Source organism: Saimiri boliviensis, chromosome 1 (assembly GCF_048565385.1).
Source record: "Saimiri boliviensis isolate mSaiBol1 chromosome 1, mSaiBol1.pri, whole genome shotgun sequence".
Lineage (NCBI taxonomy): Eukaryota > Metazoa > Chordata > Mammalia > Primates > Cebidae > Saimiri > Saimiri boliviensis.
The window spans coordinates 84035890-84061134 of NC_133449.1; the positions used below are offsets into that span (position 1 = coordinate 84035890).

General features: G+C 41.6%; 1 protein-coding gene across 3 annotated transcripts in view; it reads right to left on the bottom strand.

Annotated features, from left to right (window-relative positions):
- Positions 1 to 13932: 13932 nt before the first annotated feature.
- ERLEC1 (endoplasmic reticulum lectin 1) overlaps positions 13933 to 25245 on the bottom strand; it is a 35681-nt gene continuing 24368 nt past the window's right edge. For all 3 annotated transcript variants that reach the window (XM_074400191.1, XM_039464007.2, XM_039464006.2), the window contains 4 exons: positions 20784 to 20908; positions 18150 to 18227; positions 17836 to 17911; positions 13933 to 14832 (listed from right to left, as the gene is read on the bottom strand). In XM_074400191.1, the coding sequence (XP_074256292.1) occupies positions 14761 to 14832; positions 17836 to 17911; positions 18150 to 18227; positions 20784 to 20908 (351 nt within the window). In that variant the 3' untranslated portion in view covers positions 13933 to 14760. The remainder of the gene's footprint in view (positions 14833 to 17835; positions 17912 to 18149; positions 18228 to 20783; positions 20909 to 25245) is intronic.

Below are 25245 nucleotides of genomic sequence, written 5' to 3' on the forward strand. Positions count from 1 at the left end.
TCAGGTGATCCGCCCACCTTGGCTTCCAAAGTGCTTGGATTAGAGGGGTGAGCCACTGTGCCCAGCCAAATGTGGTGTTCTTAATACTGCACATGTACGGATAATAGAAACAGCTATTGAGCTCATATGGTGGGAAGATATATCAATTTCAGAAAAGTTACAATGTGAAAAAAATGCACATCTTAGACTTGGTGATATGTTGTATATATAAGGTGGGGAAGACACAAAATCATGGTTCATTGATAAATAATTTAGAGATGACTCTTTGAAATTAATATTTTGCATAGTTCCTTAGTTAGTAGCTTTTTACATCCAGGAGCAATGCACCCTAGTAAGATTCAAGGTGGGAATTTCTTTCCTAATGTGGGAAGAGGTACATTTCTCAGAGAGGTCAGTTTTAGGAGCATGAAAAGTGAGCAACTATAAACCGGTTCTCTTAATTGTGACCACAGGACTCACCCTTCAGTTTGAAGACCTCTAGTCTAGCCTACCAGTAGCTTCTCTTGGGTGTTGTATTCTCCGGGTCCCCTCCATATCTGATTTGTAATAACAGCTCTTGCTTAAATGATTCTCCATAATCTAGCCAGGGCAGTTCACATAGCTCCAGCTTTCAAGGCCACCCTTGTCATTCACAGTTCAGTGGCAACATATAAAGTAATGTGACTAGAGACTGTAATGGGATCTTTCAGTCTGTCAGACAGATACACACTTTGTCTCCCATGTTCACTAAAAGCAGTTGTTTTTCTTTTCCATTAATGCAAGATGACCATGGTTCTTTTAAGAGACTTGTCTCACTGTTGTACTGCAGTTGAGGAAGGAAGTCAAGTCAGTGAAGAAATTAAGGACTTGGCCGGACACCATGACTCACCTGTAATTCCAGCACTTTGGGAGGCTGAGGTGGGCAGATCATGAGGTCAGGTGATCGAGACCAGCATGGTCAACATGGTGAAACCCCATCGCTACTAAAAATACAAAAATCAGCCAATGTGGCGGTGTGCCTATAATCCCAGCTACTCGGCAGGCTGAGGCAGGAGAATCGCTTGAATCTGGGAGCGGGAGGTGGCAGTCAGCTGAGATCACGCCACTGCTCTCCAGCCTGGGCGACAGAGCAAGAATCTGTCTCAAAAACAACAACAACAAAAACAAACAAAAAGCCATTAAGGCCTTGTGGAATGATGAGCGGAATGGCAGGCAAGCTCCTGGGGAAAAGCTTGTCTTTGTCAAGGGTCCAGGCTTTAGAGAGGTCAGGCCTAGACTTAGTTTGGAACCAGGGGCAAAGCAGCCAAGCTCTGCCCCGGGAAGACTCTGCCTTAGTAGGTGACCACAGCATGTGCTCCCACATGCACCGGTGCAGTGGCACCAGCCCAAATGCAGGGAAGGGCAGGAGAGGCAAAGTAACTTCCAGGAACAGCAGACAGTGACCACTTGAAGCTGGACGGGGTAATCTTGAGGGAGTAGAGAAGGGAAAGGTGGAACAGAAAGATTGAAAAATAGCTTTTCAGGCCGGGCACGGTGGCTCAAGCCTGTAATCCTAGCACTTTGGGAGGCCGAGGTGGGTGGATCACCAGGTCAAGAGATCGAGACCATCCTGATCAACATGGTGAAACCCCGTCTCTACTAAAAATACAAAAATTAGCTGAGCATGGTGGCACGTGCCTGTAATCCAAGCTACTCAGGAGGCTGAGGCAGGAGAATTGCCTGAACCCAGGAGGCGGAGGTTGCGGTGAGCCGAGATCGCGCCATTGCACTCCAGCCTGGGTAACAAGAGCGAAACTCCGTCTCAAAAAAAATAAAAATAAAAAAAGAAAGAAAAGAAAAATGGCTTTTCACTCCCTCCTGCATCCCTAAGGAAGGATCTGTAAATTGAGAAGCAGGTGCTGGCAGTAATTACAATAATACTCAGCTTTCTGCTTTCAACTTTTTAAAATGCGAATGACACTCACTTTTCTATAACCAGTCCTGATCTTTCTCCTTTCTCTATACTGGTCTATCAAGTTGCCTATTTAACATTTCCACTTGGGTGTCTAATAGGCATCCCAAAATGTAACACGTGCAAAATAAGCCTTGACTCAACTCTGCTCTTTTTTCTTTTTTCTTTCTTTCTTTCTTTTTTTTTTTTCAATAGAGACGAGGTTTCTCCGTGTTGGCCAGGCTGATCTCAAACTCCTGACCTCAGGTGATCCACCCACCTTGGCCTCCCAAAGTGCTGGAATTGTGCCCTGCCGACTCAGCTCTGCTCTCTACACACTAACTCCTCCTATCGTTTTATCATCTCAGTAAACAGCACCGCAGTAGCCCAGCCGCCTTCTCAACTTGGTATCCTTGACCCTTTTCTTTCTCTTGCATACCACATCCAATCTACTTACAAATCCTGAATTATTTTAAAAATAGCCTCTAAATCCAATGATTTCTCACCTCCTCCATCCGTACCAGCTCTAGCCCATGCCCCCATGTTTTACCTGAAAAATTAAACCAACCTCGTCATTGTTTTCCAGTTTCCAGTCCTTCTCTCCTACAGTCTCTTTCCCATGTAATTGTGATCCTTTAAAAGTAAATCATACACGGCACTCTCCTGCTTATTGACTTCCAGCGGCTTTCTAGCCCAGGTAGAACAAAATCTGAAGTCCTTGCCATGGCCTGTGTAGTGGAATGATATGGTCCCTGGTTTCCTTTCTGTCTCAGTTTTCCTTACATTCATACCCTGACCGATGTGCTCAGGCTGCATTGACTTTCTGGCTATTTTTTACATGTCCCACTTTTGTCCCCGTGTCAGAGAATTCCCCCAGAAATACTTGCATCTGGAGTGGTCTTCCCCGGAGGCTTTTCCTAGTCACCATACTCAATGCCACTTTCCATGCTGCCACTGCCTGTCTATCCCTCGACCTTACATGATTTTGTTCATAGTTCTGATCATTTCCTAACATTATGTTAATTGTCTTAGTCTGCTCAGGTGGGCATAACACAGGAATAGCACAGACTGCATGGCTTAAACAATGGAAATTAATTTTCTCATGGCTCTGGAGGCTCAGGTTTGGTTTCTGGTGAGGGACTCTCTGGCTTTTAGATGGCCACCTTCTTTCTGTGTCCTTACATGGCAGAGAGGAAGAGAGGAAGCCAGCTCTTTGGTGTCTTTTCTTATAAAGGGCACAAATCCCATGATAAGGGCCTCACTCTTATGACCTCATTTAATCTTGATTACTTCCTGGAAGGATTCTGTCTTCAGATATAGTCACGATTGCGTTTAGGGCTTTGCTGTATGAATTTCGGGGGGACACAGTTTAGTCCGCAAGTTACATTTTACTGTTTACTGGCTGTCTCTCCACTGGAACACAGCTCGAATGGAGCAAAGACTGTCTGCTTTTTTTTTTTTTTTTTTTTTTTTGAGACGGAGTTTCGCTTTTGTTACCCAGGCTGGAGTGCAATGGCGCGATCTCGGCTCACCGCAACCTCCGCCTCCTGGGTTCAAGCAATTCTCCTGCCTCAGCCTCCTGAGTAGCTGGGATTACAGGCAAGCGCCACCATGCCCAGCTACTTTTTTGTGTTTTTAGTAGAGACGGGGTTTCACCATGTTGACCAGGATGGTCTCGATCTCTCGACCTCGTGATCCACCCGCCTCGGCCTCCCAAAGTGCTGGGATTACAGGCTTGAGCCACCACGCCCGGCTGACTGTCTGTTTTGTTTAGCACCATATCCCTAGTACCTACCAGCCCTTGCCCCTTGTGGGCTTTCAGTAAATAATTGTTGAATAAATGGATCAGTAAATGAATGAATGGATGGAGCGATCCACGGAAATGATGTCAACCCAAATCTGTATCTGGCTGGCTTATAATTTCCTCATGTTTATTTTTTGTGTGACTCTTATTTTCCCAGGATTTTCAGCAGGACTTTAGTGAAAGGGTACTTGAGTCCTGACTTAGACTACAAGATCCTGTTCCTGACTGTTTACTCAGTTAAGGGAACCCTCATCCAGCTCAGACGGCATCTTTTCCCAGGGACAATGCTGGTGGCCTAGGAGCTGCCAGACAACCTGCATTCATTCTCATTGGAATTCCTTGGCTCATTATACTGCCTGAAGTCACTGAAGACAAAATAAAACTCTTCAGCAATCACAAAAGAATTAAAGGAGAGAAGGGACAGCTGGTTCTTGCAAAGACAGGAGAGGGAGTACCAATTGTTTTAAAGCACAGGACAGTTTGAATAAAGCTGGATATTGAAGGAAATGTTATTTTCCGCAAGAGGTCGTTTAACAGACAATCACTTTAGGTCTAATGGCTTTGAGATTATTTTTATTTATTTATTTTTGAGATAGAATCTCACTCTGTTGCCTAGGCTAGAGTACAGTATCGTGATCACAGTTCACTGTAGCCTTGACCTCTGGGGCTCAAGCAATCCTCCTGCCTCAGCCTCCCGAGTAGCTGGGACCACAGATGCGTGCCACCACCTCTAGGCTAATTTTTGTATTTTTTTGTAGAGATGGAGTTTTGCCATATTGCTCAGGCTGGTCTCGAGCTCCTGGGCTCAAATCATCCATCCACCTTGGCCTCCCAAAGTGCTGGGATTACAGGCAGGAGCCATTGCCCCTGGCTGCCTTTGTAATTAAATTAATTTTACCAAAGGAAAAATATCACTTAGTTGCATATGGACAAATTTTTTTTTTGACTTGGCAATCTCACACAGGTTTTTTTTGTTGTCGTTTTTTTGTTTTTTGGTTTTTTTTTTTTTTTTGCATATGGACAAATTAGTGAATTTTTCTTCTCTTCATCCCGATAAACACGTTTTGTTTTTTTGTAAGCACACTTGGCTGATGCCAGAATAAGTTCAGTTTGTTTCTCTGAGTTTCGTTTATGGGAAGGTTTATCCTCTTGACATCTCCCTGATCTGTCAGCAGCCTTGTAGCATGCTAATGAGTGGGAGATCTCTCAATGGACTCTCCGTGTGGGAATCTGAATTTTCGTGCAAAGCCTGGGGTTTTCCAAAATGCCACTTGTTCAGCTGCCAGATAGACCTTCCAAAGCTAAGCAGTTTACAAAGAGTGCTTTATGCCTGTCTTCTGAGGCTAACGTACTAAGACAAGTTTCATAACCCGTGTAAATGCCTCGGAATCATGTCACATTAGCAAGGGCTTGTGAAAGTTTGTTGACCATTTGTTTGGTTTTAGCAACAATGTTCATCAAAGAAATTGTAAAAACTAGTTTTATTAATACTACTTGAGGAAAGAGAAGACAGAATGATGCTCTTCACGAAGGGGGCATCAAAGTAGCCACTTTTTATGGGAGAGTTCAGAGTTCCTCAGAATTGGAATGCTTTCAGTTCCCGGAGTGGGGTGGATATGCCACAGAGGACGGAGACACAGACACGGTACTCTTATTAGTTTGGGGAAGCAACATATGGGACTGTGAGAAATCGGCGTAAGACAGCAATACATTGATTAAGTGATGCTGTGTGGAATCCAAGAGAAAAGGAACACAGATGAAACCAAGCAATAAAAATGTTCCATTTTCTTTCCCGACCATTGTAAAACTGAAGAACATATATTTTTTTCCCTCAAAGCACCAAACACAGGCCGGGCGCGGTGGCTCAAGCCTGTAATCCCAGCACTTTGGGAGGCCGAGGCGGGTAGATTACGAGGTCAAGAGTTCGAGACCATCCTGGTCAACATGGTGAAACCCCGTCTCTACTAAAAATACAAAAAATTAGCTGGGCATGGTGGCGCGTGCCTGTAATCCCAGCTACTCAGGAGGCTGAGGCAGGAGAATTGCCTGAACCCAGGAGGCGGAGGTTGTGGTGAGCCGAGATCGCGCCATTGCACTCCAGCCTGGGTAACAAGAGCGAAACTCCGTCTCAAAAAAAAAAAAAAAAAAAAAAAAAAAAGCACCAAACACTGAAAAGTAAGGAGTAATGAGAGTGAACAGAGGGATTCATTTTTTAAAAAGCGAGAGGAAAAATTGTAGTAGTTGGAAAAGATTTTGTAAGGTGTGGGTTAAGAGAAGATGAGGGTTCATTCATTCAGCAAATGTTTTTTGAGGCTCACTTTTATTCATAGTCTGAGGAGAAACAAAAATAAAATGCGTTCTTTACTCCAAAAGAGAAAACCATACAAAAAAAGATGAAGGAATTAACATTTTGTCATCTAAATCGTAAACATGATCTGGATAATTGGCATTGCGCTTGCATTATTTACCATCACCAAAAGATTATCAAAGAGAGGGTTTGGCATGTAACCTAGCCAGAATTCCCAAGGTGACATTTTAATCTTACTAATGAATTTTCGTTTGCCAGATTTGTGAATTGCATTAGCATAATAAAAATAACATAGACTCTGAATTGGTCCAAATGCTGACTCAGCCACATGTAGTTAGTTCAGCCTTTTTTTTTTTTTTTTTTTTTTTTTTAGAGACAGGGTCTTACTCTGTCACCCAGGCTGGAGAGCAGTGGCACAACCCTGGCTCACTGCAGCCTCTAACTCCTGCGTTTAAGCAATCCTCTCACCTCAACCTCCAGAGGAACTGCCACCACAGGTGCACACCATTATACCCAGCTATTTTTTTAATTTTTGTAGAGATGGGGTCTTGCTATGTTGGCCAGGCTGGTCTTGAACTCCTGGGCTCAGGTGATCCTCCTGTCTGTCTGGGCTTCCTAAAATGCTAGGATTACAGGCATGAGCCACCACACCCAGCCACACTGCTGGACTTTTAAGGAAGTTTATTTTTTCATATATTTTTATAAAAGTTATGTCTGTACTTAAGGAGTATACAGGAAGCTATGTTGTATTTTTTTCTTAAATTCAAGGCAAAGTACAATTATTTCTATCAAAAAAAAGGTCTTAGAAGGCTGGGCACCTATAATTCTAGCACTCTGGGAGGCATAGGTGGGAGGATTGCTTGAGACCAGGAGTTCAAAAGCAACCTGGCCAATATAGGGAGACCCCTTTTCTATAGAACACATTTTAAAATTATCTATTTCACAGATACTAGCAAAAAGGTAAAATGACATGCAGAGATTCTTATTTAGTGTGGTATTGTTTGTAGTGGCAAAGGACTGAAAAAACAAAATAGATTTGAAACATATAATGTAGTACGTGATTAGATGTGAGATGTTTAACACTATTTTAGTTTCACAAACATCTTTGGCAACTGAGTTGGTTACTGTTTCCAAAAGTCCTGCTTGATTTACTTGCTTTTGGTAAACATTTTTTGTTTCCAGTGTAAAAAGTACTAAAATGCTTAAATATTTACAAATAGCTGTGGATGCAAGATACTTCAAGCTCTGTATTTTATTTATTAATAATTTTTCTCTTCTTTCCATTTTAATTTTGAGACTGTCAGGCTTGCCTTTATTTTCTCTATGTATTAAAAAGTGGAATTCTAGTAGTCTTCAAACTGTAGGTTCTTTTGGCTGCTAACCAGGTAAACATGCTCATCCTTCCCCATAACTGTAAAGAGGCATTATTGCATTATTTCTAAAAGTGAAGTCTTGCAATATCTGAGAACCTCAGTGATTGGAACGATGGCTAGTGAAAGTCACTTTTTAACCTCCACACCAAGATTCTGATTGGTTATCTTGGTTATCTATTTTTTTTTTTTTTTTTTTTTTTTGGAGACAGTGCTCTGTTGCTCAGGCTGGAGTGCAGTGATGCAATCTTGGCTCACTGCAACCTCCGCCTCCGGGTTCAAGTGATTCTCTTGCTTCAGCAGCCCTCCGAGTAGCTTGGACTACAAGCGTGTGCCACTATGCCTGGGTAATTTTTATATTTTTAGTAGAGATGGGGTTTCACCATGTTGGCCAGGCTGTTCTTGAACTGACCTCAAGTGATCCAACTGCCTTGGCCTACCAAAGTGCTGGGATTATAGGCATGAGCCACCACGGCTGGCCAGTTATCATCTTAATGCTTACATTTAGAGTAACAAATCCGTTTCTGAAAGGTTATTAATTTAGTCCATGATCCTGTAACAGGGTGAAAGTGAAGAATAAAGAAGCATATCCCCAACAACTCCTCCAAGCATGTAACACTCACTCTTAGGATGTTTTGTTTATGACATAAGACCTTCTGATTCATGAATTACTGTGGGTACCACATATTATATATCAGTGAGATTTAACATCTTCCATAAATGAAAAACTAATAGAATTTCTATTATGTTCTTCCTACAATCCACTGTATCATCTTGACCCTTTCCCGAAACCACTTTTGAGACTATCAGCATATGAGATAAAACATGCTCTTGAGTGTGCAGTGGGTCCCTTACTCCACCCTACCAAACAAGTGAGAAAAAGAGCCAGCATGGTGACGCCCATCTGGAGTTCCCAAGAGGCTGTGGTTGGAGGATCACTTGAGCCCACAAGTTCTGGGCCTTAGCATGCTATGCCCATGGGGTGATCTGCACCAAGGCTGGCTTCAACATGGTGACCTCCTGGGAGCCAGGGACCACCAGGTTTCTCAAGAAGGGTGAATCAGCCCAAGTCAGAAATGAAGCAGGTCAAAAGAAAAAAAAAAAAAAAATGAATTTTCTTCTAATCCATGCCACCACAACAATGTATTTTTAAAACTTTTACCTGAACATCTCATTATAACATATGACATCCATATATATGAAAGATAGTTCTTTTTTTTTTTTTTTTGAGACGGAGTTTCGCTCTTGTTACCCAGGCTGGAGTGCAATGGCACGATCTCGGCTCACCGCAACCTCCGCCTCCTGGGTTCAGGCAATTCTCCTGCCTCAGCCTCCTGAGTAGCTGGGATTATAGGCACATGCCACCATGCCCAGCTGATTTTTTGTATTTTTAGTAGAGACGGGGTTTCACCATGTCGACCAGGATGGTCTCGAACTCTTGACCTCGTGATCCACCCGCCTCGGCCTCCCAAAGTGCTGGGATTACAGGCTTGAGCCACCGCGCCCGGCCTTATGAAAGATAGTTCTATGTTTAAATGCAAATGCAAGCACTGGTAATAAAATCACCCACCATTAGGAAGAGTTTGAAATCATTCTAGGAGCCCAGTGTGGTGGTCCACATGTGCAGTCCCAACTACTTGGGAAGCTGAGGCTGGACGATTGCTTGAGCCCAGGAGTTTGAGGGTGCAGTGAGCTGGGATTGTGCCACTGCACTCCAGCCTGTGCAAAAGAGCGAAACCCCGCCTCTAAAAATAAAATGAAATAAAAAATAAAATCATTCTAGGGTAGACGATATGCATTTTCATTTGAAGCTCTGATTGCAAAACTTAATTGTTCAAAATTTAGTCTTAACTTTATTTTCCTGTTTAGCTTAAGTTCTTTAATGCAAGACTTCTGGTGCTACTGGGTCAATAGTTTGGCCCGATTATGTACTACGTAGTTTAAGTATTGTCAGAAACCAGGTTAGGTCTTTGGGTAGCAGACTGATTGAAAAGGATACTTCACAGGAGACAGTACACAAAGCGTTAACTATTCAGTTTTGAGACAGTTTATTGCCAGCGTGTCTTTAATCAAGGATGATAAACTCGGGGCCAGCACAGTGGCTCACGCCTGTAATCCCAGCATTTTGGGAGGCCAAGGTGGGTGGATTGCTTGAGCTCAAAAGTTCGAGACCAGCCTGGGCAATGTAGGGAGACCTTGCCTTTGCAAAAAAATTAAAAATTGGGCTGGGCGCGGTGGCTCACGCCTATAATCCTAGCACTTTGGGAGGCATAGGTGGGTGGATCACCTGAGGTCAGGAGTTCAAGACCAGTCTGGCCATCATGGTGAAACCCCATTTAAAAAAAAAAAAAAAAAATTAAAAATTAGCCAAGTGTGGTGGTACACGCTGGTAGTCCCAGCTACTCAGGAGGCTGAGACAGGAGGATCCCTTGAGTCCAGGAGATTGAGGCTGCCGTGATCCATGATGGTGCCACTGCATTCCAACCTAGGCAAGAAAGCCAGACCGTCTCTCAAATAAGAAGTAAATAAATAAATAAATGAACTAGGGCTGGGTTACAAGCCCCACCTAGTGGCATCTCAAAGAAAAGCAGGTAAGATTTTAAAAAGCAAAACAAAACAACAAAAAACCCTAAACAAAACCCGTACAAAAGTTCAAAGTCTCAACCTTCTTGTAAAGATGAACTACTAGTTATTTCCCTGAAACTCTCACCTGGAGACAGGAGGGTTAGTAGTTAGTGAAGTCCCTTCAGCAATTCTCAGTCACTGGAGAATTTATGTAAAACAATGAATCGGGCCGGGCACGGTGGCTTACGCCTGTAATTCAGCACTTTGGGAGGCTGAGGCATGTGGATCACGGGGTCAGGAGTTCAAGACCAGCCTGGCCAACATGGTGAAACCCCTATCTCTACTAAAAATACAAAAATTAGCCAAGTGTGGTGGCACGAGCCTGTAATATTCCAGCTACTCGGGAGGCTGAGGCAGAGAATTGCTTAAACCCGGGAGGCGGGCTGGGTGTGGTGGCTCACGCCTGTAATCCAAGCACGTTGGAGACCAAGGCAGGCGGATCGCCTAAGGTCGGGAGTTCAAGACCAGCCTGACCAACATGGTGAAACCCCGTCTTTAAATAATAATAATAATAATAATAATAAAAACAAAAACAAAACAAAACAAAAAAACCTGGGAGGCGGAGGTTGCAGTGAGCCGAGATTACACCACTGCACTCCAGCCTGAGAGACAGATTGAGACTGTCTCAAAAAAAACAAAAACAAACCAGAGAATCACTTGCTATGTTTATTTAAAACACAGATTCTTAGGCTCTGCCCTGAGAATCTGGTTTAGGTGTGGGGTAGCATCGTCTTTAACAGAGATGAGATAGACTTCTCAAAATGCATTAGGCATATTGTAACTGAGACATTTCCCTACCCTGTTAGCAATTCAACCTGTTTAATACAGAATGACTGTATCACAGAGTTAGTAGCAAGTAAGCTGGAGAGCAAATGAGACTTCAAAGAATACTGATAGAGGATACAAGATTTAAAAGAGATATGGAGGTACCCGGACTAGCCCCTACCCTTAAAGAAGTTGGAGCTATGTTAGTCAAGACAGAGACTATTTGCGTGTGTGTGTGTGTGTGTGTGTGTGTGTGTGACTGCGTCTTGCTATGTTGCCCAGACTGGAGTGTGGTGGCTACTGGCAGATGCCATAGTGCACTACAGCCTTGAACTCCTGGGCTAAAGCAATCCTCCAGCTTCAGCTTCCTGTGTAGATTGGTGTGTACTCAACTAGAAGGCTGATTTGCTGACTTTTTTTTTTTAATTGATGTATTTATTTACTTTTTATTTCTCTATTGCATTTTAGGTTTTGGGGTACATGTGAAGAATATGCAAGACTGTTGCATAAGTACACACATGGCAGTGTGATTTGCTGCCTTCCTCCCCATCACCTGTATCTGGCATTTCTCCCCAAGCTATCTCTCCCCAGCTCCCCACCCCACACTGTCCCAGATTTGCAGACTCTTATCAAATCTTTTTTATTTTGAAATGACTTCTGTTTTTAAGAATCTTCCCTAGTAAACTATTCCAGTACAGTTTTTTTTTTTTTTGAGACGGAGTTTCGCTCTTGTTACCCAGGCTGGAGTGCAATGGCGTGATCTCGGCTCACCGCAACCTCCGCCTCTTGGGTTCAGGCAATTCTCCTGCCTCAGCCTCCTGAGTAGCTGGGATTACAGGCACGTGCCACCATGCCCAGCTAATTTTTTGCATTTTTAGTAGAGACGGGGTTTCACCATGTTGACCAGGTTGGTCTCGATCTCTCGACCTCGTGATCCACCTGCCTCGGCCTCCCAAAGTGCTGGGATTACAGGCTTGAGCCACCGCGCCCGGCCTCCAGTACAGTTTTAAAAGATGATCTTTACCCCCTCTTCTAAAAGAGTTTGTTCTAAATCTTCTGGCACTAATCTTTCACAATTTTAACTCCCTCCGCTATCAATCACCTATACTAAATATGAGGGTAATTATGTTTTGTTTTTTTGAGACAGAGTCTCACTCTGTCACCCAGGCTGGTGTGCAGTGGTGCAATCTCAGCTCACAGCAACCTCCACCTCTGGGTTTCAAGGGATTCTCCTGCCTTAGCCCCCTGAGTAGCTGGGACTACAGGCACATGCCACCACGCCTGGCTAATGTTGTTTTAAGTCATTGATACAATAAACATGATTCTGTAATTCATTAAAGAAATGAATTTTGGTGGGGCATGGTGGCTCGTGCATGTAATCCCAGCACTTTGTGAGGCCCACGAGGGTGGATCACTCGAGGTCAGGAGTTTGAGACCAGCCTGGCCAACATGGCAAAACCCTGTCTATACAAAAATACAAAAACTAGCTGGGTGTGGTGGTATACACCTCTAATCCCAGCTACTTAGGAGGATAAGACATGAGAAATCACTTGAACCCAGGAGGCAGAGGTTGCAGTGAGCCGAGATCATGTCACTGCACCCTAGCCTGGGTGACAAAACAAGACTTTATCTAAACAACAACAAAAAAGAATTTTAATGGCTTTGATCATTTTTTTTTCCTGTCAACTGAACAAACATAGCAGTGAAGATCTTTGATCTTCTTATGTGAACAGGAGACAAAGGCAATAAAACGAAGTTAACACATACTGGTGTCAAGTATTGGACTAGGCTTTTTATGCACAGTAAAATTCATGCACTGATATAACCACTTTATGAAGCAAGTGTTCTCTCCACAAAAGAGAAAGAGAGGCTCAAAGAGGTTTGCTGACATGTCTAGGATCACATAGTTCGTAAGTGGTATAAGAAATATATTTGGTCTTTGTCTCAAGTTCTTGACAGAGCTCCTAAAACCCTAGGAATGTCCTGAGTGATGGGAGAGTCTTGTTACTCATAAAGAGCCCTTTTTGATCTCTATCTGGATAGTCTATCTGGATTGAGTTAGATAGAGGTTACTTAGGTGGAGCCTCTAGATAGCCTCAGGATGGGGCTGCTCACCAGAAAGACCAAGTGATTGATCAGATGGTTGGAACTTTGAGCCCCACCTATTGACCTCTGGGAAGGAGATGGGGGAGGGGGTCCAGAAATCAAACTCAAATACTCTGGAGATCTGATGAGCTTCTAGGTTCCTGAAGCTAGTGCTGGGGGAGTGGCATGCCCAGAGGGAGCCTAGAAGGTCTGCAGGACTCCCCTGCCCCCTACGCTGCCATAGCTTGCCTATGCAGCTCTTCCATCTGGCTGTTCCTGAATTGTGTCCTTTATAATAAACTGGAAAACATAAGTAAAGTATTTCCTTTAATTCTGTGGGGTAGTCTAGCAAATTATTAAACCCAAGAAGAGTCGTGGAACCCGATTTATATACTGGTTGGTCAAACGTACTAGGTGCCTAGACTTGCAATTGGCATCTGAAGTGGAAGCAGTTTTGAGGAACTAAGCCCTTTGCCTGTGGGGTCTAATGCTAACTCCAAGCAGACGAGTGTCAGAGTTGAACTGAATTGTAGGATACCCAACTGGTGTCAGAAAATTGGTTGGTGTGAGGAAAAAACCCCACACATTTTGGTGATCTAGTGTTCTGTGCTATATTAGTATAAGGGTTTGGTTTTCCCTATCTGGTACACAGTAAGTTAAAGAAAGGATTTTGCACTGGTCTTGCTGGTGTGTGCCTGGTAGTCCCAGCTATTTGGGAGGCTGAGGTGGAAAAACTGCTTGAGGCCAGGGATTCAGAGCAGCCTGAGCAGCCCCATCTCTGGAGAGAAAGAAAAAAAAGAGTATTTTGACCTAGGTCTGAATTCAAAGTTCATGCTCTTTCTATATGTGCTGCTTCCTACTAAAATCTGCAAATAATTCTAAAATAGTCAATTAACCTTTTGTTAAACTAAAGTATCTTTGGCCAGAACTACTGAAAAGGAGAAAAGGTAAAGACTTTTATGGCCCTTTTCTGTCCTTGTTCAGACATGTACGTTCAAAATGTGTGCAACAGGATAATGGAGTAAATAAAGGAACTTAGTAATCTGCCACTGACTACATGACAACATTGTTTACGGACATTTTATTCACTTTAAAATAAATACTGTGCTGTAAACTGTTCAGAACTGAAATGTGTATTACAGTAGGCAAGTACAATGGGTAGACAGCACAGTGTTTTGTTAGAGTAAACCATTCTGAGTCTCAGAGAAGCATCACCAACTGTCTTCAGATAAATACTCTCAGAGTAAACATACTCGTAAGAAGGAAAAAGAAATAGATAAAAGCAACCTATTATAAATAAGAATTTCTTGAGATTAACAAGGGTGAGGAAAACTCCCATGTGAGCCTCTACCACGTGCCCAGTTTCTAGTTTAACAACTTGCAGAGAGCAGCTGCTATATAAAAATCTGGTGAAAGGATATCAGAAATCCTTTCATTTACACTAGAATTTACATATTTTACATAGTCTCTCATTTAAACCTCCTATCAATTTCTTTCTTCATGATCTTTACTTCATTAGCTAGTTATATATACTTTAATTTACATAATAAATCTATTATTTAAAAACTTCCAATAGGTACAACAATTATGACATTTGATTAGGCTGAATTCTAACTTGCTTGGATGAGATTTATTTTGGAAACACACTATCCAAGCAAAGAAAAACAATCAGTTTATAAGACACAACAAAAATGAAAAAAAGTGAGACAAATGTCTGCCTTAGAAGTTTATCAATAACCTCTTATATACACAAATATATTCACAAAGTGGTTGAGAGTCATTTTATACGATCCTTTAGAAGCGGTCCAATGGTTGAGAACTCTATAGAGACGCAGTCAGACAGAAATCATCATGACTTTCAATGATCTTTTCTTTCCCCTAACTTTAATATCCTTTAGTTGGGGAGAGAAAGAAGTCCATTCTCATCTGCTGTATCTAAGATTTTACAGATCACTGGAGATTCAACCTAAAGAAGAAGAAAAAGCCATTAAAAAGTTGCTAAGCTCGGCCGGGCGCGGTGGCTCAAGCCTGTAATCCCAGCACTTTGGGAGGCCGAGGCGGGTGGATCACGAGGAAAAAAAAAAAAAAAAAGTTGCTAAGCTGAATACTTTTCAGTACTATTCTGCTGGATGGCTACATGTAGTTATATTTGCTAGATGCGTTAAGTCCTTGTTTTAGACAAACATTCAACATTATTTCTATAAATTATGCTTTTTGAAAAATAACTTTCAGTTATCCATATAGAATGTCAAATAGGTGGGGGAAGTATTTATTTATTTATTTATTTTTTTGAGACGGAGTTTTGCTCTTGTTGCCCAGGCTGGAGTGCAATGGCGCGATCTTGGCTCACCGCAACCTCCGCCTCCCAGGTTCAGGCAATTCTTGTGCCTCGGCCTCCTGAGTAGCTGGGATTACAGGCATGCACCACCATGCCCAGTTAATTTTTTTTTTTGTATTTTTAGTAGAGACGGGGTTTCACCATGTTGACCAGTACAGTCTCGATCTCCTAACCTTGTGATCCACCCGCCTCGGCCTCCCAAAGTTGCTGGGATTACAGGCTTGAGCCACCGCGCCAGGCGGGGGAAGTATTTTTAAACAAGGGAGGAGAGAAAAGGAACAAAGGACAGGAAATAAGAGAGGAATATATAGCCAGCTCTTATATAACAAAAAAGATAGGACATTATGACAAAATAATTAAGTGTATTTAAAGTGAAAGATAAAGAAAAATGTAACCCGAAGATGGATCAGACATTGAAATTATCAGATGTTATAGTAATTATAATAAACATGATGCCGGGCACGGTGGCTCAAGCCTGTAATCCCAGCACTTTGGGAGGCCGAGGCGGGTGGATCACGAGGTCGAGAGATCGAGACCATCCTGGTCAACATGGTGAAACCCCGTCTCTACTAAAGGTGCAAAAAATTAGCTGGGCATGGTGGCGTGTGCCTGTAATCCCAGCTACTTAGGAGGCTGAGGCAGGAGAATTGCCTGAGCCCAGGAGGCGGAGGTTGCGGTGAGCCGAGATCGCGCCATTGCACTCCAGCCTGGGTAACAAGAGCGAAACTCCGTCTCAAAAAAAAAAAAAAAAAAAAAAAAAAAAAAATAAACATGATGAAGAAAACATGTATGATCAGATAGGAAATTTCAGCAGAGATAAGAACCAAGTGGTAATATTAGAGATAAAAATATGTCAGTGATAAAATTCATTCAATGGACTGGACATAGCAGAGGAATTAACAAGTTTGAAGACTGCTTTATATAAATGACCCAAAATGAAACAAAGGAGAAAAAGTGGGAATAAAGGGGTCTCTGAGATTTTGGAGCAATTTTATATTAACATATCTTACTGGAGTATCAGAAAAAGAATGGAGCAGAATAAATCTTTGAGGAGATAACATCCAAAAATTTCTCTAAATTGATAAAATATATCAACCCACAAATTCAAGAAGCTCAGTGAACTCCAAGCAGGATAAATACAGAGAAAACCACATTTAGGCATTAGATAATCAAAAGAAGAACCACAAAGTCTTTAGAAGGAAATATAGGATAATATTTTCATGATTTTGGGGTAGCAAAAATTTCTTGGAACACAGAAAGTGTTAGCTCTTAAAAAGGAATAAATGATAAACTGAACTTAAGGAAATAAAAAATTTTTGTTCACCAAAAGAGATTAATAATAAAACTGGGCTGGTGCACCTATAATCACAGCAATTTGAGAGGCAGATCACTTGAGGTCAGGAGTTCGAGACTAGCCTGGCCAATATGGTGAAACCCTGTATCTACTTAAATTACAAATACTAGCTGGACGTGGTGGCATATGCCTGTAATTCCAGCTACTCAGGAGGCTGAGGCAGGAGAACTACTTGAACCCAGGAGGCGGAGGCTGCAGTGAGCCAAGAGCATGCCACTGCACTCCAGCCTGGGTGATCGAGTAAGACTTAGTCTCAAAACAAAACCAAAATCCAAAAACCAAAAATCTGCCAGGCGTGGTGGTGCACACGTGTAGTCCCAGCTACTTGGGACTATAGTCCCAGGTACTTGGAAGGCTAAGGCACAAGAATTGTTTGAACTCGGGAGGTGGAGGCGCAGTGAGCCAAGACTGCACCACTGCATTCCAGCCTGAGTGGTGGCTGATGCCTGTAATCCCAGCACTTTGGGAGGACAAGGTGGGAGGATTGCTTGAGTCCATGAGTTTTGAGAGCAGCATGGCTAATAATGGCGAGACCCTGTCTTTACTTAAAAAAAAAAAAAAAAAAAATGAATAGGCAAGCCATAGACAGAGAAAAAAATATGTGCAGTACAAATACAGAGTTCACATCCAGACCTCTGTTAAGATGTGTTGAGAACTGAGGACCTAAAATGTTCTCAACACACAGAAACAATAAATGCTTGTGGTGATCAATATTCTGAATACTCTGACTGGATCATTACACATTCTATGGATGTAACTAAGTATCATATGTAACCTGTAAACATATACAAATATTATATATCAATAGAAAAAAACTAAACTAAACACCACCAAACAAAAAGTGTTACACTGAGTCAGAGTTCAGGCACAAAAATATTATACACTATATTATTCCATTCATGTGGAACTCAAAAAAGAGGCAAAACTATAGTGTCAGAAATCAGAAAGGAGTATCTCTGAGCGAGGGCTAAGGGGTGTTTACTGGAAAGGGATATGAGAGAACTTTCTGTAGTGACATACCTTGTTTTGGGTGATAGTTACATGGGTGTATAAAATTGTCAAAACTTATCACACTTAACACTTAACATCAGTGCATTTTATTTCATATAAATTATACATCAATTAAAAAATGTCAAATAAAAAATGTCAGCTATTACAGAAGTGGTATGTGGGCCATATGAAGTCTTGGAGACTATTGAAGTTCTTTCCTAAACTTAATGCAAAAAATTAAAACCTGGCTCAAAATGGAATTTTTGATTATTTTCTTTGTAACTTACCCCAAGTATGTACTGACAGGAGTGAGGCTCTAGCATATATACAGTAACAGCATGAGGCGAATCTGATTCTTTACACCTAAAACAGAGAACTTTAAGGTATTGCCCGAATCATTTAAAGTAATTTCACGGTTAATAGTTTTACTCCTAAAAATCCCATTCAAGTGGACCCTGTATAATTTAATATAATTTTATGAATAATTTAAATAGTATACTTTAATAATTATTCTTAATTATACTTTGTTTACATAAAACTTTTGTCTATAGGAAATAGGTAAAAGAGAAAGCATATAGTATGATTCAATGGTCTAACTTACTTTAGTTTTACAGTCACTTGTCTTGGTTTGTCAGTTATATCACAAATATCTCCATTTCCATAAAAATGTGACACCATCCTGAATCAGAGAAACACATAAGTTTTGTTAAAACTAAAATCTCACTAATAGAGTAACTGTAATAGGTAGAGTGAAAAAATGGTTAGAGGGGTCAGTTTTGCATTAGTTAAAAAAAACAACTATAAAATATTCTTTAAAAAAAAATATTTTTAGGCCGGGCGCGGTGGCTCAAGCCTGTAATCCCAGTACTTTGGGAGGCCGAGGCAGGTGGATCACGAGGTCAAAAGATCGAGACCATCCCGGTCAAGATGGTGAAACCCCGTCTCTACTAAAAAATACAAAAAATTAGCTGGGCATGGTGGCGTGTGCCTGTAATCCCAGCTACTCAGGAGGCTGAGGCAGGAGAATTGCCTGAACCCAGGAGGCGGAGGTTGCGGTGAGCCGAGATCGCGCCATTGCACTCCAGCCTGGGTAACGAGAGCGAAACTCTGTCTCAAAAAAAAAAAAGAAAAAAAAAAATTTTTAGGGTTATATCACAAAGGCAATCTTTTGGATCCTATAAAGAGAATATAACAGAGAGATAGTTCATACTGGCTTAGTTAGTAATAATTATTTTCAACTTGCATATTATTTATTTGTCTAAAAATAATTATGGTTATATTCCTTTAAAAAACGTTGTTTTAAAGTTATCTATTTCCCCAGCCTACTATATTGCTTTGTGAAACAGTTCTTTGCTTCCATCCTCCATCAAGCTACTCCCATTAAAATACTGTATGTTAGGTACTATAGCATAGAAGGCAAAGCCTAGGCCAAACTGTCCATCTCAAATGAGCAGGATCCAAAGAAAAGCTTTTATTTTACCAGTCTAACACTCATGCTTCAACATATATTGCACATGATACCACAAATTGTTTTCACATAAAAGATATATCTATGCCGGGCGCAGTGGCTCAAGCCTGTAATCCCAGCACTTTGGGAGGCCGAGGCGGGTGGATCACGAGGTCAAGAGATCGAGACCATCCTGGCCAACATGGTGAAACCCCGTCTCTACTAAAAATACAAAAAATTAGCTGGGCATGGTGGTGCGTGCCTGTAATCCCAGCTACTCAGGAGGCTAAGGCAGAACTGCCTGAAGCCAGGAGGCGGAGGTTGCGGTGAGCCGAGATCGTGCCATTGCACTCCAGCCTGGGTAACAAGAGCGAAACTCCGTCTCAAAAAAAAAAAAAAAAAAAAAAAAAAAGATATATCTACAAGGATAAGAAAACTCAATCTGTTTAGTAAATTATAATACTTAATGTCTATGTTTTAATTTTGCTGACTTTGACTTTGATCAGCCCAAAAAGTCAGCACACTCTGAAAACAATCCATATCATCTGTTTTAGGAAGGACAGAGGTAATACACAAGAAGGAACAAGAAAGAATAAAACATACTGAGTAAGAGTCTACAAGAAAAACTAAAATGTAGTTATCCTTGGGAAATAGGATTAACTTACTGTGTTCTGATAAGATACATGCATATATTCCAAAAGAGATGTAAAGCAGTTTTTAAAAAACAGCCTCGACCAGGCGCAGTGGCTCATGCCTGTAATCCCAGCACTCTGGGAGGCTGAGGTGGGCGGATCATGAGGTCAAGAGATCAAGACCATCCTGGCCAACATGATGAAACCCCGTCTCTACTAAAAATACAAAAATTAGCCAGGCGTGGTGGCACACGCTTGTAGTCCCAGCTACTCAGGAGGCTGAGGCGGAAGAATCACTAGAACCCAGGAGGCGGAGGTTGCAGTGAGCTGAGATTGCACCACTGCACTCCAGCCTGGGTAACACAGCAAGACTCTGTCTCAAACAAACAAAAAAACAAAACAGCCTCAGTTCTAACAGAATCGTGCTGTTGTTACTAACACCACTGCCACTCTCATTAACGTATCACCACCCACTGTTAAAGGCAGCAGCCCAGGTTTATTGCCAGGCATTCTCCTTTACGTAAATTACCTCTTTTTTTTTTTTTTTTTTAGACGGAGTTTCGCTCTTGTTACCCAGGCTGGAGTGCAATGGCGCGATCTCGGCTCACCGCAACCTCCGCCTCCTGGGTTCAGGCAATTCTTCTGCCTCAGCCTCCTGAGTAGCTGGGATTACAGGCACGCACCACCATGCCCAGCTAGTTTTTGTATTTTTAGTAGAGACGGGGTTTCACCATGTTGACCAGGATGGTCTTGATCTTTTGACCTCGTGATCCACCCGCCTCGGCCTCCCAAAGTGCTGGGATTACAGGCGTGAGCCACCGCGCCCGGCCTACGTAAATTACCTCTTAAATGTTATAATAATCATGAGGTAAATACCATTAGACAGCCAAAGTGAGAGTTAAAAAAGATTATGTAATTTCTCCAAAGTAGGAAATGATGAGCCGGCATTTGAATCCAGGTAGTCTGACTCCAGAGACTGTGCTCTGAACTACGGCACTGTGTTGCTTCCCCAAGAAAAGAAAACTAAACTAAAAGATGTCTCCTAAAAAAACTGACCAGGGATTTTAATTAAATATTGAGTTTTTCTGTTTTTCAATATTGTGAGTTTTAGAAATTCTTCTCATCAGCTCCAAAGGCAAGTAAAGTAAATTTTTACCTGACTGTCTGGGTACCATCGTCTTGAAGATGATAAGCTCTAGCAGTATTCTTCTTAGCCCATTCAATATGCTCTTCTTGGTTCCATGTCCCGACAACCACAGAGGTTTTCCCAGTATCCTTGTCCTAACACATGAAAACATATTTGTGATAATGCATGCTTGACATTATGAAGTAGATAAGCTGATGACATGACCTTCTTGTAAGCTAGTCTTTGTCTGCACAGTGGGTATCTATATTTAGGAGTAATGATGTTAGTCAAACTCAATGAATGGAAATTTAAGTACATTATTTTTATTCCTTGTTTCTCTGAACAACATAACTAATTTCTAGTCAGGCTAGCTCTAAACGTAGTTATTTTTGGCTCTTTTATCTCTTTTCTCTTCTATAGATCATTCCCATCAGTTCTTTCCTGGAGCTTTTTCAGCTTTAGACTCTTCCTCTACTTTTTCACTGCCAGCACCTCACCCCACAACCAAGAGTTTAATCTCTCATACCTAGATAACACTATCACATACTACTGTGATTCTTTTTTTTTTTAAAGACGGGATTTCACCATGTTGGTCAGGCTGGTCTTGAACTCCCGACCTCAGGTGATCTGCCTGCCTTGGCCTTCAAAGTGCTTGGATTACAGGCGTGAGCCTCTGCGCCCGGCCACTACTGTGATTCTTTTTATTTTACTTTATTTTTTTTTTGAGACGGAGTTTCGCTTGTTACCCAGGCTGGAGTGTGCAATGGCACAATCTCGGCTCACCGCAACCTCCGCCTTCTGGGTTCAGGCAATTCTCCTGCCTCAGCCTCCCGAGTAGCTGGGATTACAGGCACGTGTCACTATGCCCAGCTAATTTTTTGTATTTTTAGTAGAGACGGGGTTTCACCATGTTGACCAGGATGGTCTCGATCTCTTGACCTCGTGATCTACCCGCCTCGGCCTCCCAAAGTGCTGGGATTACAGGCTTGAGCCACCGCGCCTGGCCTACTGTGATTCTTAATTAAATATCCGGCCTCTATCTCTTCCTCTGCAGCCTAACTTCATCCTACGCCTACTCTTTCAGACCACTGTTACACTGGTCTTTACTGATTTGATACCATACTTCTCTATTGAAATTGTCTGTCTAGAAACCCGCTTTCCCATTCTGCCTTTATTATTTGTTTAAACTATATACTAATTATATATTGTCCTATATGTGGACTTCCTTCCTTCTTTCTTCTTCCTTTTCCTTCCTACCTCCTTGCATCCTTTGATTTCCTTCTTCACATCGTATGCCAGACAACCATGCTGGGCACGAATATCTATCTGTTTAGTAGAACTGAAAACCCCTGGCCAAGCACGGTGGCTCGTGCCTGTAATCTCAGCACTCTGGGAGGCCACGGTGAGTGAATCACCAGAGGTCGGGAGTTTGAGACCAGCCTGACCAAGGAGAAACCCGTTTCTACCAAAAATACAAAATTAGCCAGGTGTGGTGGTGCATGCCTGTAATCTCAGCTACTCAGGGGGCTGAGGCAGAGGAACTGCTTGAACCTGGGAGGCAGAGGTTATGGTGAGCCGAGACTATGCCATTGTACTCCAGCCTGGGCAACAAGAGCAGAACTCCATCTCAAAGAAAAACAAAACAAAACCCTATGTGGCAAAGGAAACAGGTAGGGTCAATGCCCAGTGGAGCTTAGTGCCTAATATAAGAGATAACTAATAACATTTGTTTTTAGCAACTAGATTAAGTTCCTAGATAGGCAGAACTTGGAGCAGCAAAGTGAAGTGTTTAAGAGGTTGGATATGGAGCCAGACTGCCTGGGTTTGAATTCCAGTTTCACCAGTTACGATCTATTTGACTTGAGGCAAGTTACTGAACCTTTGTTTCTATTTCCTCATCTTGGAACAATAATAACCACCTCTTTAAGGTTATGAATATTAAAAGAATACATGGAAAGTACATAGCACCCGGCATACAGTAAGCACCATATTTTCAAGTCATTATCATTTTTAGTATCTCTCTAAACACCTAACATAGTTCCCCAGAAAGTTCCAGGTTATATAACCTTGGCTAAAATAAGTTTGGTAAAACCTAGTGTTCACAAGTGTATAGGAATGCAGTCATTGTTTACGTAAGTGTAAACTGGTCTAACTCTGGAAGGGAATTTTTCAGTATGTAGATACCTTGACCTAGCATGTATGTTGACAGAAATGACCCTTATGGCCGGGTGCAGTGGCTAACGCCTGTAATCCCAGCACTTTGGGAGACCAAGGTGGGCAGATTACTTGAGGCTGGGAGTTCAAGACCAGTCTGACCAACATGGAGAAACCCCATTTACACTAAAAATACAAAATTAGCCAGGCGTGGTGGCGCATGCCTGTAATCCCAGATAACTCAAGGAGGCTGAGGCAGGAGAATTGTTTGAACTTGAGAGGCGAAGGTTGCAGTGAGCCAAGGTTGCATCAATGTACTCACTCCAGCCTGGGCAACAAGAGCGAAACTCCATCTCAAAAAAAAAAAAAAAGAAAAGAAAAAGAAACGTCTCTTAGGAATATACTTGCAAAAGTATACAAACAGAACTATTTAAAAATGTCTACTGAAACGGTATCACGGCGAAAACTGGAAACAAAGGTCCACCAGCAGAGATCTGGTTAAATACACTGTGGTACAGAAATAATCCTCTGTACCTGCTGAAAAGAATGAGATCGGTTGTTGCTGATATGGAGAAATCTCCAAGATACTAAGTGAAAAGAACAAGCGGCAGAGCCGTGCATGATCCCTTCTCTATAAATAAAAAAGTCATACCAACGTCTATATATAGATGCATTTTTATATATATATTTTTTTATGTGGAGTGCTATGAAAATGTTAACAGTAGTTATTTATGAGAAGTAGGATGATGGCAGAGGAGAGAGATACTTCTCACTTAAAATTTTTGGCATACATTTCTTTAATTAAGAAACTCACCAGGTATGTGGGTTGTAGTTAGATGGTAATTTATCCTTTTTCTATGTTGCTATTAAAAAAACAAACATCTGCAAAGTAGCAGGAATAAATGAAAATACTTAAATGAAACTTCTTAGGTTTGGTTTAAGTGAAAACAAACAAACAAACAAAAAAAACCCCAACACAACCTACTCTATGGATGTCTCCTTTATCTTGGAAGATTTAAATGTGGAAGGTGAATTGACAATCTGTCCCAGTATGATCTTGGAATTTAAGATCAGTTCAACACATTAGGAGTGGGCAAATACACACTTTTCTATTTACTGGTCATTTTCTTTTTTAGATAATAAAAATAGTCTTTTAAAGTAGCTTGGTCCATATTCATTAATTAAAGCTTGTCTTCAGTATCTACCAGCTGACTTTACTAAACAAAGTATAAGTAGGACAAATAACAAATTGGAACTGGAACCTCAGAATTTAAGCAGGCTGGCTCAAGCATGAGAGAATATATTGCCTGAGTCAAAAAATTATAAATAAAAGGAAGAATAAAAGCCCAAAAAGTATAATCTTTAAAGTTATTTTAAACTTAGATGATACAATATCTTCTTTTTAAAAAATTTTTAAATTTTTTTTGTAGAGATGGTATTTTGCTTTGTTGCCCTGGCTGGTCTTGAACTCCTGGCCTCAAGTGATCCTCCTGCCTTGGCTCCCAAAATGTTTGGATTACAGGCATGAGCCACCATGCCCTGGTGGCCCAGGGTATCTTACTCTTTTACCTGAGAAACTTGCTGTATTTACCCAGTATTTGTAACTCTAGCAATAATGTATGATCTTACTATTTATTTTCTTTCTTTCTTTCTTTCTTTTTTTTTTTTTTTGAGACAGAGTCTCACTCTGCTTCCCAAGCTGGAGTACAGTGCGATCTCAGCTCACTGCAACCTCTGCCTTTCAGGTTCCAGTGATTCTTGGGCCTCAGTCTCCTGAGTAGCTAGAATTACAGGCACATGCTCAGCTAATTTCTATATTTTTGGTAGAGACAGGTTTCACCATATTGCCAGGCTGGTCTTGAACTCCTGACGTCAGGAGTTCACCTCGACCTCCCAAAGTGCTGGGAGTACAGGCATGAGCCACCATGCCCAGCCGCATTTTCTTAATTAATTTATTTTTTGAAATGGAGTCTCCCTCTGTCACCCAGGCTGGAGTGCTGTGTTATCAGCTCACTGCAACCTCCTCCGCCTCCCATGTTCAAGTGATCCTCCCACCTCAGCCTCCTGAGTAGCTAGGGTTACAGGCATGGGCCACCACTCCTGGCTAATTCATTTTTTAATTTAAAGATGAGTTATAAGAATGATTAATTTCTTGATCAAAGCTAAACAGGTATAGCCACAACAGCTTATTATTCTATCAGGCTCATAGCAATACAAGCATATGTTAATAAGCAACATCAATTTAAGGTTACTGATTTGGTTAATGCCAAGTTTTCTATTTTCCCAAATTTGGGGATACTTTCATTATGCTAATCATATTAAAATCATCTCATAGGCT